Source organism: Plectropomus leopardus, chromosome 12 (assembly GCF_026936395.1).
Source record: "Plectropomus leopardus strain MGB_pleo_1.0 chromosome 12, ASM2693639v1, whole genome shotgun sequence".
In the NCBI taxonomy this organism is placed as follows: Eukaryota; Metazoa; Chordata; class Actinopteri; order Perciformes; family Serranidae; genus Plectropomus; species Plectropomus leopardus.
This window is the reverse complement of record NC_142187.1, coordinates 20,749,605-20,767,312: the sequence shown is the minus strand read 5'-3', so window position 1 is coordinate 20,767,312 and position 17,708 is coordinate 20,749,605. Positions and strand designations below refer to the sequence as shown.

Sequence of the window (17,708 nt, the reverse complement as noted above, 5' to 3'; positions counted from 1 at the left end):
TAATGTAATGTAATGCAATATAATATAATATAATATAATATAATATAATATAATATAATATAATATAATATAATATAATATAATGTAAGGTAATGTAATGTAATGAAATATAATATAATATAATATAATATGTAATATAATATAATATAATATAATATAATATAATATAATATAATATAATATAATATAATATAATATAATATAACGTAAGGTAATGTAATGCAATATAATATAATATAATATAATATAATGTAATGTAAGGTAATGTAATGTAATGCAATATAATATAATAATCATTCTGTGTGTCAGTTGAACATCCAGAGCAGTAGGTGGTGCTAAAGGTGGGGACCAGTTGTGTTTAAAATCCCAGATTACAGCCAGAGGAAAAGGAGGGACCAACCAGTATCGACATCTCCAGATTAACCTGCCTCACCGTGTGAGTGAGGGAGCAAACCCCGCAGCGGATGGCGATGAAGTGGCTACGGTTTTCGCTCCTCGTCCTGGGGGTTTTCTCGCTGTGCTGCGCCACGGCTGGTGACAGCAGCGGCGTAAAGAAGATGAAGATGCAATTTGCCACGGGACCTCTCCTCAAGTTTCAGATATGGTGAGCAAAAAAAGCGAAAATCTGGCGAGTCATTGCATGCTAGCACAACTCCCCGGCTAACAACATCGTAGGCCGAAAAATGACAAGCTAGCCAACAAACGGGAGGGTCGTTTATGTTAACAAATAAGACAAGGAGCGTTTACGCTTTTTATTTAGTATCCGAAAACCTCAGCAGTTGTCTACACATTTAGGGTGAACAAATGTGGAAGTCTTTCCCTTTTTTTTCCTACATCTAATGAACATTTCGTCGAAAACATGGCCCCGCTTCCGCTGTCAAACATGCGAGTTAACGTAAAACCCAGTGACAGTTGCCTCGTGTCCTTAGGTTAACTTTTATTAAACGTTTTTTAATCATTTTGATATTAACAATCCTGTTAAGATTCTTCATCTGTCTGTAGTTATTTTACACAGTTAAAATAGTTTGCCTTTTTTGTCTAGACTGAGCTGGAAATTTACGATAATCTAGCTAACGTTAGCTAAATTGCATCAAACTTTAACAATAGTAAGGGACTGTTCCTTATTTATGAGAGGTAATGAGGTGGTGGAAAATGAGGGAGGTACCTCGTTTTTTTTTAAGTATTGGGGAGTGCATTATGTTTCTTTTTATTTTTTAATTCTAAAGTCAAACCAATTATTATAGCCAGAAATTGTATAATGTGGTTATTTTTCCACCAATGTACAAAGCAGATACGGGACTGTTATTGATGGTACATAACAAGGGAGGCATGTCAAACTATTTTTTAAGCACTGGGGAGATATCTACAATTTTAAACCCACTGAACCCAAATCCCTGTGTTGGGTGTAAAAGGGATGTTTTATTGAAGAATTGCCAAAGTTTAATGATTGATATCCCAGCAAGAACATGTAAAAACAAAAATTATTGTCAGATATTCAAATTCTGACTGTCCTTAAACACATCATGTGCAGTGTTGGCTTAATCCCTTAGATGTCTTGTTTAATATTTTGCCAAAAATCAACCAGATCATGTTTAAGAAAAACAAACAAACAAACATGCATGACAAAAAAAAATCATCTTTGGGAAAAAATATGGTTATTTATGGTGGAGGGAAGGTCATGTATATTCCCCCAGTCACTCAGGGAGGCTCAAAGGAGAAATATGTTTAGCCCTGGGAATAGTCATGATAAAAAAAAATAACAAAAACAAAGTTGCACCCCAGCCACACCCCACTGCAATAAATAAAGCACAGTCCCTAAATGTTGATTGTTAATTTCAAAACGTTGTGCTGCAGTCTGGTGCTCCGCGAATTTCCCCACTGTGGTGTGTTAATGAGCATCAAGTCATTATGTGGAAACAACATGGACGCTACTAAGAAGATGTGTATGATTTTATTTCTCAAAGTGAAGCTTTATATTGCTGACTTTTGTCCCAGACTTGTTACTACACCAGTACATCATCTCAAACTAGGCTATTAAATATGTTTTTACCCAACTAATACTAATAAATAACTTTTCTAAATCATCTAGGTCACATTACAAGGACAGAAATTGATAGTTTAAACCTAATACCATAATACAAAGTAAGTGAGAGCAAAAAAAATGCAATATGTGAATTTAAAAAAAAAATGTATCACAATCAGCAGAACACTTACTTTCATCCACCATGTTTCTTATGTCAACTTTATGACTGGTGTATCAGCATTTTCGCAGACTTTTGGAGTTGTTGTTCCATCTTAAGGGGGCTTTCATGTAACTTTTCCCAGTCAGCAACACATTTTTTTGTTTATTCCGACACCACATGAATATAGTGCTCCAGGAATAATGTTTTTCTATAGACCGATGTGAACCTTAGCATTGCCATGCTTGCCTTGTCAAAAGTCCCATGGGATTTTTTCATTAGATTTTGCATTGTGGCAAAGAAAAAAAAACCCCCACAATTATAATACTTACAAATTTTAATCAGCAAGAAAATTTCAAATGAACACCACTTGTTGGCTTATTGCTAAAGTTCAGTTGCCATTGGAACTTGTGTGGGTAGTAGTATACAAAAATTTGTGAACTCTCAGACAGCTCTTAGAAAACTTTCACTTATTTGGTTGTGAATACCACACTGGAGTGGTCATATGGTCACCTCTCATCGAAAACATGACCTGATTTGAACACAGCATTAACGTCCCCACCACAAGAAGACTGTGAAGCCATGTTCAACAATATGCTGTTCTGAATTTCTCATTTAGCTTCTTGTTCGCAGCTGTATTTTTTAAGACGCATGAAAGCCCAAAAATTCACAAGTGTTGTATTAACTGACATATTTAATGTTGTATAACAAAACATGAAAGTCTCATTTGTTAACCACAAACCTTACTGCAGGCATCGAACCAAAAACCCATTCAAACATCCATTTACTTCAAGGCAAGGTAACCGGGAGTGCTAAAACACATTTCCAGGTTTTAGGACTCATTCTTTGGGCACCTCATGCACAGTTATGCAAGTGACAATATCACATGATTTTGAGATCATGCAAGGAAGTGTGACTTAAGTAAACAAGAACACAAAACCAACATTTGCATTGCAAATTAATGCTTTTCTGTAAAGCAGTATATGCCGTTAACAAGTGCCTGTAGCAGTGGCGTACAAAGGGTTATTTTAGGGAGATCAACTTGCTGCTAACTGGAATTTCACACTAACACTAAAACTTTCCACGAAGAAGTAAAACAATATACAGATAACAGTGGGAATCACATGCACCAGATCTCAAGGCTAAATTCACAATCTACCCTTGGAATCACATCATTGTTGTTGCTGCCTTTTATCCGTGTTTGATGTTGCAGCTGCACACAATGAATGTCTCTCTAACAGTGTGTTTGTCTCCTCACAGTATTTCCTGAGGGTATAAGCGGGTGTTTGAGGAGTACACGCAGGCCTTGTACCAGCGGTACCCAGACATCCGCATTGAAGGGGAGAATTATCTTCCTGTGCCCCTCTATCGGTAAGAGAGACATTGTCTGCCTTGTTACAAGTGGATTATTTCCAGCTTTATTAAAGTAGTCTGAAAGCTGCCCAGGATTAGCTGTGATTTGACTGAGGAAATGGAATTCTCATGCAGTCAGGCTTATCTGGCCGTGGATTTGTCTTTTGTAGTTTTGTAGACTGAATTACTGGCCTTAAAAATGGCTAAATGTAAGTCAAAGGTGCCATTTAATGTGGGTTATTTAAAAAACTGACCACATTATTTTTTATTTTTTTGTTGTTGTTTGTTTTTTTTATTTAAGCTACTGCAAGGATTTTTGGTAACGCTCAAGAAAATGTCCTGCAACACTCAGTGTAATTCCTAATGATTTTCAGTGTATTTTTTTGTTCTTTGTACCACGACAGTATGTACTGCTAATATTTTTGTTAGGTTGCATGATATGCAAAAAAATATTTCAATTATTTTGACAGATATTGCAATATGAGTTGTGATTTTAGTGGGAATTTCTTTTTTTGCATCTTATTCTCTCTTAAAAAATAATTAATAACATGTAAGATAACATTATACATATTATACATTTTACTTTCATCAAAAAATTGCAGCTCCTGCAATGAGGATATTGCACTTTGCCACATTGTAATTTTGATTATATTTCGATTAATTGAGCGGTCGTAGTAGGTATAGGGGAAAAAAGAAGTAAATTTAGGCAACAGGGGGTTATATGGATCAGTGGCTGAGTCTCAATGTGAAACTGGTTTGTGCACTTGTCCCAGGTGTTGTCATTAAAGGTGTGGTGCCACTGAGACACTCGGGTCCTCATCAGTTGAATCTTAATAAACACACCAGAGATTAGCTGCAATAAAGGAAGGAGACAGTATCACTCCCTGGGCTTCAAATTCTCCAGACAGTGTTTTCCAGACCTCTGGCTCTTTCTGGCTCAGTCACAGGAAGAATCAGGTTATGTCCACTGACGGGTTGTAGTTTAACCAGTTACTCACATAGGTTTAAAGTAGGGATGCACGGTAATTATCTGGACTGATAATCAGTAACCACCTGCGGTTACTGAGGCAGTTGGGGACAGGGAACATAAATATTTTTGGGGCGTAGTGTCATAGTGTTGGAACCTCGTCATCCAGAGAAAATTATATGACATAGTAGTACTGGAGTTACCAATCACAAGAAAGAGAGGACAGGAAGTTAAAATAATAAAGAAATCTGAAAGGAAAAAATAAAATGAAAACAAGACTGTTAAAATAAAAATGAATAAACAATAATAGTTATTGCTGGTCACATAAATATGTTACATTCTTATTAATAACTGATACATTTAAGTTATATGATTAATATTACCAGCATACCACTTAATTATTTTAAAGAGGGCATTTCTCTTGCAAAATCGTCATCACCGTTGAAAAGAATAGTAATTATTTATATGGGAGGCAGCCACTGCTTCACGGTTGACAAGACTTCCTGCTTTATTTTACACAATGAAGCTTAATTTGTATAAGTCAAAGCCATGCTCTTCTTTCTTGACACAGTGTGTGCAGCTAATGTTGCCGCAGTTGTCTGAGAAATGAAATGAAAACTTTATTATTTTTAATCATTTACTGGATGTTAAGATGATTTAGATATGCTGTCACCACTGTGTTTTTATTTAAACTTTTACATTAATGCTCCGCCTGTCTTAAAACATGGTAATCTATACAAAATGTTGTATATTTTATAAACTTATAAAAAATAATAAAAAAAAAAAATCATACAAGCTCAGAAACTGCATTGTCCTCAGAAATTAGCCATTCACTTGATCATCTGATAAATCTCAATACTGAACATAATTTATGCAGGGCCTTTAGAAAGAATGAGACTTTAATACACAAGTCCTCTTTCCAATGCAGGTCTTGATAACATCAGTCTTATCTACTGAGTAATGCTTAGTCTGTGAATGTTTTCCCATAAACTTGAAATTAATTTTTTGGCATAAAACAAACTGAGGTCTATGAATGTTTGTTCATTTTGACTGTAGTTGTGTTTCTTTGTACAGAAGATAAACCAAAAAAAGGGTCCAGTGAGATTTTTTGAGTATACCCTTTTTAAAAAAAAAAAAAAAATCTTAACTATGTTTATTGAACATGACCAAACTACATGCTCACATCTATCTAGATAGCTGTAATATATCCTGAATGCTTTGGACTGCCATGATATCTACAACAGGCTTTTAGGAATTGTATTAAAAGCCAATTTCTTGTTTTATTTCCTCAGACATGTTGCTTCCTTCCTGTCTGTGTTCAAACTGCTGGTGATTGGACTGATTATTGTCGGCAGGGACCCATTTGCCCTCTTTGGTATGCAAGCCCCAGGCATCTGGGAGTGGGGCCAGGGAAATAAGGTGAGGTTTACTATAGAAGTCATTAATGTTCACGTCCAATGGGAGGGTTTGCATGGTAGTTTTCATGTGTAGCAGTGGGATTAGGATTGTCTGTAGGATGCAGCAGAGCATTTGTTTTGCAGGTAATCACTGCAGATATTGCACAGAAGCATGGTTTAAATGTACAAATGGAGGAAAAGTGGGCTTTATCTTGGCTGTGTTTTAATACAGTTACGTACAAACACACTGCCGAGTACAACCAGAACCCATGGGATTTCATTAGCTGTTCATTTAGGGTCTTCAGGTTGTTGTTTTGTTTTGCTTGCATCTGTTATCCACGGTGTTACAGACATGCCAAAGGCTCAGAGGGAGAATGGCCAATGACTGCTAACATCACATATTTGCAAATAAAACAATCTTGTGTTTAAACAGAGAGCTGAGGCTGATAAAATACGATGTGTTTTTAAAAGCCAGATATATAAATTACAGAATACTTTGCAATTGCCTACAGAATAGATAGACATTCAGCAAGCATTTGGCATGGACTTATTCTGCTTATAAATATAATCCAAGCCACAACGTGACTGATAACAGACTTAGCCTGAGGATCTCCTGCTTTGTGTGTGTATTAAAGGTACTGTGCATTTTCACAGTCATTTGTGTAATATTTGGTAGACTCTGTCAACATCCTCACAGTTGAAAATATGTGGCAGTTGGGCTGCAATAACCTCTAAACTGTGCCAACTTAGATGCCCTTATATTAAAAATTTTAATGTTTTATGGTGTAGCAGCATCTTCTGTGACCAGCTGTGTTAAATGGGTTTATGATCTCATTGATCACAGGGCCCTGAATTGAGTTGAATTGAAATGTAGCAGACTTTGTGATATTAGCAAAATGTTGTATTGTTGTCCAAAGAATCAACATAATATTGTATTGTGGTTAAATTAATGATTTATACCCCTAAATGAGGCTAATTAAAAGATTAGTGTCTAATTTTTGACAGCATTGAAAATCATTCTGGATTTCTAAATACCTGGTATACTGTAATAAAGTGATACCGCATAAGCCTCCTGAATATATAATACAGCACCACATTCATCCTGTGGGGCTTTGTCCTTTATTGTTTTAATATTTAAACAGTATCTTTTCAGTGCACTGCTATGGTGATCCATCAAGTGAACACAATCCAAAAAAAAAAAATTGCAAACAAAACTGCAAGTAAAAAATAAGGTGGGTAGATAGTTTTTATGCAAAATTTTACAACTCATGTTTCTGTCTTGCTTCTTTCAGATTTATGCCTGTATGATGGTGTTCTTCCTCAGCAATATGATTGAAAACCAGTTAATGTCCACAGGAGCGTTTGAAATCACATTAAATGGTGAGTCCGTGTTTCGACACAACGCTTATAGCTTCAGATTCATTCAGCCTTTGTATCATTCAAATATTAATACATTAAAGTGTTAATGGAACAAACTGCAGTGAATTACAGTAAAGTGAGTATTGCCTTTCCATAGATGTGCCAGTGTGGTCAAAACTAGAGTCAGGCCACCTGCCCTCAATGCAGCAGCTTGTGCAAATCCTGGACAACGAGATGAAGATGAACGTTCACATGAACACAGGACCACACCACCACTCCTAACCCTACTCCTCACATCCTGGCTGGAGCTAAAAGCCACTCCATGTAAGTACAGTAGTGTTCATAGCCTTTTGTTTTTATTCCGGTTTCTGCTTATTATCTCCTTTCCCTTACTCATGGGACATAGTGGCCAGTGTTTGGCTTATTACTCTAAAAATGTCATTTATCAATCATTACTCTTTACAGAAATATTATTACATTACTTCTTGCCAACAGTAATTCATTACACTACTCAATATATTATTTTTCCAAAACACCCAACAAAATTGTTAATTGCATCATTTCTCATCAAAATTCAGTCTTCGTATGTGCGCCTCTGCGGATGTTAGGGTAATCGCCTGTAGGTTTAGCTTAAGCTAGATATCTTGCAGTTTTTGTATTTATTTAAATTATTTTTGCCATGGGGACTTTTGTTGCCCGTGACCAGTGTTTTTTCAAGGCTCTCTCTGAGAGATGTAGAGTCAATTTTGGAGCAACATTTCATCCACCACTTATCCACCCACAAACTTCATTAGTTCTTTGTAGCCTGAAGCTGTCCACGATGGTTGTTTAGCCAGTGCAGGGCTTAAACCACCCTCAGCTGCAGAGGACAGCTTGTCTTTGGTTTGGTGTATTTCTTGGAGCTTTTTCCTGTGTTTCAAATGTGATTAAAAGACATGTTTTTTTGAGTGAGAAGAGTCTTAATATTACTACCTGCAGCAACAGCATGCTGGTCAACAAAATCAAGTCATAGGAATATTTCCATCCAATAATTTTAAGCGTTTCCATCTGCCAAACCAGCTTGCTGCTTTGTGACGTGCATGAGAGGCGCAACAATTACGAAAATTAATTATATTATATTAAAATAAAAAATATATTTATATTAAAATAAATATTTCAAGTTGGTACTGGGGTCATAACAAAAGCAGCATTGTGATGAGTTATTTTGTTTTGGGGTAACTGTAATATTATTCGGGCTGCGTGTGAAGGTCGGAGGCTATAATCATCATTCGGAGACCCTCAGTCAACTGAGATGGAGGTCGAGCAGTCTTTTTTTATTCCGTGCGGTGTTCGTCTGGGGATGTTTTTTTTCTTTTCCCCAGGTTTTGCTGCAGAGTGAGTGTTCTTGATTTTCAGATCTGCGATATAGGACTAGCTGTTAATTTCCCTCTCTTCCTGTCCAGGTTTGAGGTGGGTTTCTCATTGGGCTGTGAAGTGATGTTTATGAAGGTCTGCGCTGAAGGCAGGAAGACTGCTAGCACAGACTGGATGCCCCCATCAGTCTTCACCATGCCCCTTAGAGACGTCCCGCCCCTGACGCCAGAGTGGGATCCATGGCAACAGTGCCGGCCATTCTGTAATTTTCTTGTACTATTCATAACTACTGCAGATTTCATCCAGATGTTATCAACGGTCCCATAAGGAGAGATTTAACTTTGATTCTTATAGTCTTTAACTTGTTGCATATAATTGATCTATGTGAATTAAAAAAAAAAAATCGTGTCATTTGTACCACTGAGCCACATGTAGAATTTTAAGTTTATTGTTCTAAAAGTAGCTTAGGCATGTAGAAAATGCAACACTTAAAACCTGTCATCACTGTTGTGAAAATAACATTGGGGAATTGTGTCTTGGTATGATTTCTGAATAATTTTTATATTTGCATAACTTGAAGGAAGCTTGGAGATTAATAAAACGTATAACTATTTAACTGTAGTGTGGTGTTTACTGATTAATTAGAAATCAGGTGTTATAAATGACATCATTTAAAAAGATTGTGAATCACAGTAAAGGTTTAAATCGGTTAAAGAAAATCTGAGAGGAAAAGTAGGAAATCTGAATGGCTCGGAAATATGGCTGGCGTTTTCATAAAGCAGACAGCCCGCCTGATTCAAGTCATTAGTGCACATCTTTAAGCCATCTGTTCCGCCTAATGCTATTAGGAAGACTTGAGGATCTACGCTGACTTGATTAGGAGACAAAAGGATTAACTGAGTACAGAGTAAGAGTAAAACATGGTGATGTCACAGTCACAGTTGGGTTTTGAATATCCCTGACAATGAAAAATGCTTCATTATGACAGGGTTGCTAAGTGCTTGAATTTATATATTTTGTGCAAGAATAGAAGATCTGTCTCCATCTCTCATCTTGCACAATATGTTGTTTTGTTGTGCTGTCAGAGACGCCAAGAGACCACATAGTCTGCCATCACTGTAACTGTGTTATGTAGCGTCAACACGTTCAAGCCTCTTGCCTTTTCATTGTTGTGAGAGCCTGCTCGTGTTGTAACATTAAATAACCTTGATCTGTGTCAAACTATGTAATGCTGGGTCCTTAAATTTGAGAGAATTGGGCCTGCAAAGTCCTTGAACAGATCTAGATTGAAGGTTTGGGAACCCTGTTGAGTTTTAGTAACAACTGAAGGAAAAATGGGGGATAAAGGGACATAGATCACCTTTGAAATTATTAAAAGAATCACAGAAACCCAGATTCACTATGGACACTGAGGAAACAATACTAAAACTTTTAGGCTTTTACTTTTTTTTTAGTTAAAAGTGGTTTAGTGCTTTTATATCTATTTTTTGACACCAGGTCTCAAATGCCATCCATGAACTGTGGATTCTATGTTTTCAAGTTGGAGTACAGTGATGTAAATGCCATCATACCTCCTGAAATCGCATTAAGAGACATTAAAAGACACCAGGTCCTTGCTTTGCCTCTGAGGGCACGGCAGTGGCCAGAGGCATCACATTGCCGAGTTGTCCGTCTGTTAAGAACAGCTCGAGAATTTCTTCAAATTTGGCACAGACGTCCTCTTGAACTCATTTGGCGGTCAAAGGTCAAGATCGCTGTGACCTTGCGTCTGTCTCAATCTCATTAACGTGTTATTTCAGGAAGGCCTTAAGGTAATGTACTCAAATATGGCACAGAAGTCTAGTCGGACTTAAAGGTGAACTGATTTGATTTCAAACGTCAAGGTCTCTATGACCTAAGAAAAAAAGCTAGGTATGACAAAATTTCCCAAAATGTCCGGTAGAAGTGGTGACATCTAAAAGTCAAAAGGTCAAAGGTTAACTTTACTCTGACATCATAATGTTATGCAAATACACTTTTCTGGCCATAACTCAGGAGGGACAGATGGAGAGACATTTTCTGAGAATCAGATGATTAAATAATCAACTACTCATTTCAGCTTTACTAGTATAAAGTGTTTGGTAACTTAATTTATAACAAAACATTTTTTATTAAATCTTTCCATGTTTTCATGCAAAAATTGTAATTTGTAAAGAAACTAAAGCTTTCAGATAAATGTAGTGAAGTAAAAAATAACCCTCTGAAATGTAGTGGAGTAAAAGTGTAATGTGGCATGAAAATAGAATATAAATAAGTATAGTAAAGTATATTTGCCTCAAATTTATATTTAAGTACAGTAGATGATTAAATGTACTTAATTATGTTCCACCACTGATCTGGGCAGATGTGTATGTTAACTGTAACTGAAACTTGACTGGTTCAAAATACACCTAAATCAAATTACATAAATTTAAAATGTAATGGTTGTTGCCATCACTGTTTTAATGTATTTATTACTAGTACATCAAAGATAATCCTGAAGGCACCGACAGATAAAGGCTCTTTCACTGTCACTCATCATCACATCAGCGCTGACTTCCAGAAGTCTCTGGGCAACAACATGTAGGTGCGGGGCTTGTGTGGTCTTCGGCAGTCGGGGGTGCGAGGGCGTCATCAGGCACTGGTGGAGATGCTGGATGGCCAGGTTGATCCTGATCCTGGCTGCTAACACAAACAGCTCCTCCTTCAGTACTGAAGGCCCCGACACAGCCATGTCTGTTTTACATTCACCCTGAAGGGGGGGAAAACGTTTTTTAAGTTAGTGAGGCAGAGCTGGAAACGCTGGTAACTGCAAGATGAACATGTAGACAGTCAAGATAAGGTTTACTTCACCTGAGCGCAGCAGGTAGCCACACTGAATTTAGCCTGTTGACCTTTTGCCAGGAAGGAGACAAACACTTGTTCCTTCCCGAGGACTCGGACCCCAACAGCCTCATTGAGGGACAGGAAGACAGGGTGAAGGGGAGCTGGTGCGAGGCCCACGCTACCCCAGCTCCACCGACGTACCCTGGCACCCAGCTCATCAAAACACTGACCGCCTGAACTATTTAAGTTCAGCCTGTAATGTAAACACAAACATATACATTGAGTATTATGGGTTATTGTGAGCATGGCTCTGGATAAGACCTTATTTTTAAACTGTACATTAGATGCATCCTTTAGTAAAGAAACAGGATAATTTATATTCACCTAAAGATTAAAAAAATGAAGTGATCTAAAATACTAATTACAAACATTTAAAATCAAGAAATGGTATGTATAAATGCTTTTCTTTGTACCATATGTTGCCATTGCTGTGATAACATGTCGCCTTGCCGTCAGACTGGAACATGGCTCTAACTGGTTGACGGGAGGCAACGCTGTCATCATACACGATGCAGACTCTGCCATTTTCCTCAGTGACCACGACAATGAGGGCCAAGAGGCCTGAGGGATAGCTGTTAGCACGACGATAAGGATGGGAACACCCACTGTAGAGTGCATGTCACTTTGCGCATACAACGTTCTCTCTAATAATATAACCACATGATAAAAATATACAAAAATGTGACTGTGAGTGGATACAAGACCTGGGCAGAGCCATTAGGGAACACCGTAAGAAATTTAACTCCGTTGGAATAATACTTCTGTAGACATTCAGCCTCAGCCTGTGGACATACCAGATTAAACACGATCAAAATATGTTCATAACAGACCCTATGTTATAAAATGTTGGCAGCAAACAGGCACAGTATAAATATTAATAATCATTTGATAATAAACTTTCTTTAAAAGGACAACAAACTTTATAAAATAGACAGTTGATGATAAACAAAATATTTAAGTAAAAGTAAAAAGTTAAGAGACTAGTGATAATTTTAAAAAATGAGATAATTAATATATTTTGTATCACAACTTTTCTGAAATTTTATGTTTAAGTATTACTTAAATATGCACTCTTTACATACATTTCCAGGACAGAAATCTAACCTAAAACAAACACATTACTGGGTTTCAAGGATTTTTTTTTCTTTCCATTAGTCAGACAAAATACATAGAGGCAAAATAGCCCAAAATCTCTAAACTGACCAGTACGGTGCATAAAACAACTGCCTTCACCTGTATTGGGCTTATGTGAATGGTCTCATCAGTGTGGATAACAATAACAAGATACACTTAGTATTGACTTGTTTCAAACAAAACCATTTACTAAGGAGACTGCAGGTCCTTTCTTTCGTCATGCTCCTCCGTGTAAACTCCACATTTCTGATGTGAAAAAATATTTAAACCTATCACTGAGACTAATACCGTATATTTACTTCATACTTGCACTCATTTTTCAGTAAAATTTGGTTAAGAATTACTTTAAAAAGGTCTTAAAAGCTTTAAATATAAGTGTATGATACCTGTACAAACTGGTTTAGGGACAGAAAACGTGATAGTACTTGTGAGTACCTGATGATGACATATGCCGAATTTAAGTGGCTTGTGGTCACAAAAAGAAAACAATGGCTGTTCCTCCTTCCCCTCTATTTTCAAGTGTTTCTCAGTTACGTTACAAGGACACACTGTCCAGCATCCTGTTTCTGGGGCACGTGAGAGCCGGAAGCTAAGGACCTTTGATGGTGGAGCAACTAAACAAGCAAAGAACAAACTGTATCAGTCTCACAAAGCTATCTAACATCACAATTGTTTTGTTACTTAACAAAAATCAGAAAAAAATATAACTATACACACTGTAAATCAGCTCATACTTGTTTATCACTGAGCTGTTACTCACAGGTTTCTGCCGCAGGTAGCTGGATTGAGAAATCCTCATCGATTCCCAGAACTGATTGTTCTCTAGTAAAAGATACAGATGCATTGCTCTTTATTTAAAATTATATTTATTAAAGGGACAGTTCACCCCAATTCATAAAATACATATTTCCCCTCTTGCTTGTAGAGCTATTTATCAATCTAGTTTGTTTTGGTGTGACTTGCTGAGTATTGGAGATATCAGTCGTAGAGATGTCTAACTTCTTCTGAATATGATGGACCTAGATGTGCACTCTGCTTGTGGTGCTCAAGGCACCAAAAAATACATTTAAAATACTCAACAGAAATGTCTCTTTCCAGAAATCATGACCCAGTCAGTTAAGATAATTCACAGACCTGAGCATCAAAACACACCCACCAACCAAATCACCACAAAGAAGGAAGCGGGCATCTACTCATGGATGAAAATGTAAACATTAATTGCATCCTCCTCGGTTGAGCTTTAATGTTAGCTAGCTCAGTGATGCTAGGTGAGTTAGCAGTAGATGCACGCTTTCTTCTGCGCGGTGATACAGTTGTCAGGTGTAGTTCAGTATAAGAAAATAGTTCCTATGTGAAACAGATTGAGCAGTTTCGTGTAGGAACTCCTTTCTCATACCATACCACACCCAATTACTGTATCACCATACAGAAGGTGTGTACATCTACTGCTAGCTCACCTAGCACCACTGAGCCAGCTAACATTAAAGCTCAACTGAGGAGGATGCAATTTATGTTTACATCTTCATCCGTAGATGCCCCACTCCCTTCTGCGTGGTGATTCGGTCGGTGGGTGTGTTTTGCTGCTCACAACAAGGTCTGTGGAATATCTTTAGTAACTGGGTCATGATTCCTGGAAAGAGACATTACTGTTGAGTTTTTCAAATGGTATTTTATTTTGTTAATTTATTTTTTTTGGCACTTTGGCACCACAGGCCGAGTGCCATCCAGTTCCATTATAATCCAGAGAAAGCAAACATCTCTACAGCCGATATCTCCAACACTCTGCTACACCAAAACAATCTAGATATACAAATAGCATTTCAGATAAGAAGATAAATATTTTAATTTGGGGGTGAACTGTCTCTTTAAGATTATGATTTCACTATCTTTGTGTTTCTGTGTGTTGGATAAAAAAAATAACTACATTTTGTGATGCAAATTTGTACCCAAGTCCATGTGGTAAGTCCATGATAAACTTGCTGTGATCTTCTGTCTCTTTCCCTTGGAAGACAAGCTCCTCCATCTCTGTGGCTGGTTTGTCTTCCGGCGATGTTGTAGTCCTCGGGTAACATCTCCCCTCAGCCAAACATCTCTGCTTCACCAGCATCTCATACAACCACCACCGCTGGGCACAGCAGAAGAGCGGACCTGGCTAAGATGGAAACAAAAGAATACGCAAGGTCAGCAGTGCATAATGCAAAAAAGAACAGAAAAAGACTAAAAATTTGTTTCTTTCTTCCTCACCTCAGGTCCCGGTGTCCATGACAGATCCAGTGATGGTTGGGCCTTTTCTCCGCAGTACTCACATTTTACTTGGCACTCTCTCACAGGCTGGGACAACAAAGTGTTAAATTGGACTAATCAATAAAATAGATAGCTATAGATCAGTGATACTCAACTTGCTTTGCTTGGGGGACACTTTTTCAAAATGACAGGAGTCCAGTCGCAGCAGCCCATGTTGAGATGTCAGATTTTCGAAATTTGTAGGATTTTAGCATGTTTTTTGGATTGTCTGACGTTTCTCAGACTTAAGGACATTTCTCAGATTTTAGGGTATTTCTAGGATTTTAAGACATTTCTAAGACTAGGACATTTTTCAGATTTTAGGACCTCTGGCACCTTCTGTACACTAAAAATTCAAATAAACAATTCCCAGCGTGAATTACCTTATTTTTGTTATAAGTTAGAAAATGGTTGGGAGGGATTTGGCCCACAGGCCATAAGTTGAGCATGACTGCTATAGATGGAAATGTAATACTGTAAGTAGAAACTTGATCTTTTTACCAATGGAAGAATGGTTGCTGAGTTTGTCCTGAGGTTGTCAGACTCCCGATTGTACCTCAGAATTCCTGCTGCTCCAACACAATGGGTGGGTGGGTCACTGACAGACTGTGGACAGCCCTCTGGTATGCTCTTACAAAACAGAGAAAAATTAAATACACAAATAATTCATCAAACACTGGTAAATGAGATATTTTTTGATTAAAAACAAACAAACGAACAAACAAATTTACGTGGTAATCAAGGACAGACAGTGGCTCTCTGAGAATAAGCTCTTCTGCAGCAGCAGCGGCATCTAATGGTAAAACAAAATGCATCATTGATTATGTTCCATTAAGAGAAGTAAACAGGCCTATATAAGATAGGAACTTAAATATTTTCTATTGCAGTAAGCTTTTTGGCCCCTAGTAATTCAATTTGAATTGTGCTCAGAGTTGACTTACAGGAAGAGCTGGACATCATCTTACTGTCTGTCCTTCTGACCGCAGTAAAGTCACTGTATTTATTTTATTTAGTCTTCACTGTGTGTGCAAGGTCTCTCCTGTTGAAAATTAGTATATAGCAGACCGATAAGGAGGCAAACAGATAAATATCTTTAATCCGTATTTTTTCACTATTTTACATTTAAGTAGCAGAATCAGAATTATATTTTACAAAATATAACATTAATTATCATGTACAAAATTAGACAAAACAAAGCATGAGATAAAACAATACACCAGTTAAGCATATCTGCTTGAGAGTTCCTAAATATTATCTTTAGATTTAAATTTATTGTAATAAAAATAACACACCTGCAAGAAAAAAGCAATAAAATAAGAACACATAAAGTAATGCACTCACATCAATGTGTCATGCTTGCTGTTGTTGTCAGTAACCTTGGAGATGAAACAGTAATGTGGGAATGTAATACCCAGCATTGGCCACTGGCTGACTGATTTTAATATCCACCAGTATTATGAAACACAATTACAATAAATGATACAGAAAGACTGCTGACTGTGTATTCAGTCAACTTGGTCTGAAAACAAGAGGAAACTTTTGTCAAGGCTAAAGTTAAAATAGATTAAATTTGGGGACCTTGTTAGACTGAGTTTGGGTTAATTTAAAAAAAAACAACTCAATTAGTTTCTATTACTTTGTGAATTCCGTAATCATATTTGGAGATTGAATTCTATTTGAATTTCCAAATTTCACAAAATATCAAAATCACATCAGTAATATTTCAGTTGATTTGGAGACTAAAAAGATAAAACAATCTCACCTCAAGGTGCATTTAATACCTTTGGTAGCATTTAGATTTTGTTTTCTAGTGTTTCCGTGGCAGATGGAGATTGCCCTGTTGTCATGGAGCTGTACATGTTCAAATTTCAATTTTTTTCTCTGTACATGCCAAAGAAACTAAAAAGTTTTTAGTGTCTGTGGCTTCAGCACTAGCTGAGTACATTCAAGGAAGTCCTTTGGAGCCAATTAAATAACACAACTTTAAACAAGTGCAGCTCAATAAAATAAAAACTCGAAAGAAGAAATAGTCTCAAATGTGTGCATACTTTTCACAAGTCAAGTTTTTTCTTTAATATATATATTTGTTTCCTTGTTATTGGTCTCCAAACAGATCACAACTCTGTTTCAAGCCTATTTAGTCAAAAATAGCTAACACTTATAGTTAGTTTTCTTGAGTCCATTCATGGTTTACAAAACAACCTAATCTTAATTTTGCAGTTGTTCTTAGGGTTCTGATCATATGACATTATCTTAATAGAAGGTCAATAATGAATTTTGAAGCCCCACCAAGTAATCTTATTTCACATTAAATCTATCTATCTTGGTAGTTTGTAAGGTGCATATTGACATTTTTTTTGACTACCTGTTTCCAAACTCACTTTCACACATTTCCCATCCATCTTTTAATGCAGTGACACGTGCAAAACACCAGATGGCAGAGTGGTTGTGCTTTTTTTCCCCTTCAGATATTTATGTGGGTCAGAATGAGCCTCTCTAGTCTATTTTTTTAAATATATATATTTTTTGTTATATATTTATATTATTTTTATGAATTAAAAAAAATACTCAGTAGATCAGTGACATAACTGCGTTTTAACTGAATAGAAACAATAGCTCTGACAATTAAATCTCATAATAACCACATCATCACTGCTTTTAAATTTATTAAAAGGATAGCCCCCTGAGATGTATCATCTTGCTTTTGAGGGAGCCTCATCACAAACAAACAGAAAGTACAAACGCAAAAAGGCATGCAATATAACACACAGAGACCGA

The 17,708-nt window shown here is 36.8% G+C and overlaps 2 protein-coding genes across 3 annotated transcripts; one reads left to right on the top strand and one right to left on the bottom strand.

The window, feature by feature from the left end:
- The first annotated feature begins 397 nt into the window (after window positions 1–397).
- Window positions 398–9,225, top strand: selenot1a (selenoprotein T, 1a). The gene is made up of 6 exons (XM_042497744.2): window positions 398–604; window positions 3,441–3,551; window positions 5,793–5,919; window positions 7,190–7,277; window positions 7,414–7,580; window positions 8,699–9,225. The coding sequence occupies exons 1-5, from the start codon at window positions 465–467 to the stop codon at window positions 7,536–7,538; spliced, it is 591 nt and encodes a 196-aa protein (XP_042353678.2). The 5' UTR covers window positions 398–464; the 3' UTR covers window positions 7,539–7,580; window positions 8,699–9,225.
- Window positions 9,226–9,953: 728 nt separating this feature from the next.
- On the bottom strand, window positions 9,954–17,319 carry LOC121951244 (glutamate-rich protein 6). Of its 2 annotated transcripts, XM_088085442.1 has the most exons (11): window positions 15,872–17,318; window positions 15,662–15,723; window positions 15,432–15,560; window positions 14,892–14,978; window positions 14,594–14,799; window positions 13,408–13,469; window positions 13,083–13,261; window positions 12,213–12,295; window positions 11,927–12,085; window positions 11,481–11,706; window positions 9,954–11,379 (listed from the first exon to the last, which is right to left on the bottom strand). In XM_088085442.1, exons 1-11 carry the CDS (start codon window positions 15,888–15,890, stop codon window positions 11,113–11,115), a joined length of 1,479 nt encoding a protein of 492 aa, XP_087941568.1. In that variant the 5' UTR covers window positions 15,891–17,318; the 3' UTR covers window positions 9,954–11,112. The 2 variants fall into 2 exon arrangements, with proteins under 2 accessions (XP_087941568.1, XP_087941567.1); XM_088085441.1 differs by having other exon boundaries at window positions 15,662–17,319.
- Between the last annotated feature and the right edge of the window lie 389 nt (window positions 17,320–17,708).

Bases quoted from the DNA above. Each gene is read 5' to 3' on its own strand.
- LOC121951244 (XM_088085441.1), bottom strand. From the start codon at position 15,748: ATGATGCATTTTGTTTTACCATTAGATGCCGCTGCTGCTGCAGAAGAG. The intron at 15,561-15,661 runs GTAAATTTGTTT...CTGTTTTGTAAG, and splicing joins TGTCTGTCCTTGATTACCAC to AGCATACCAGAGGGCTGTCC. The intron at 12,296-13,082 runs GTACTCACAAGT...GTATGTCCACAG, and splicing joins TCGGCATATGTCATCATCAG to GCTGAGGCTGAATGTCTACA.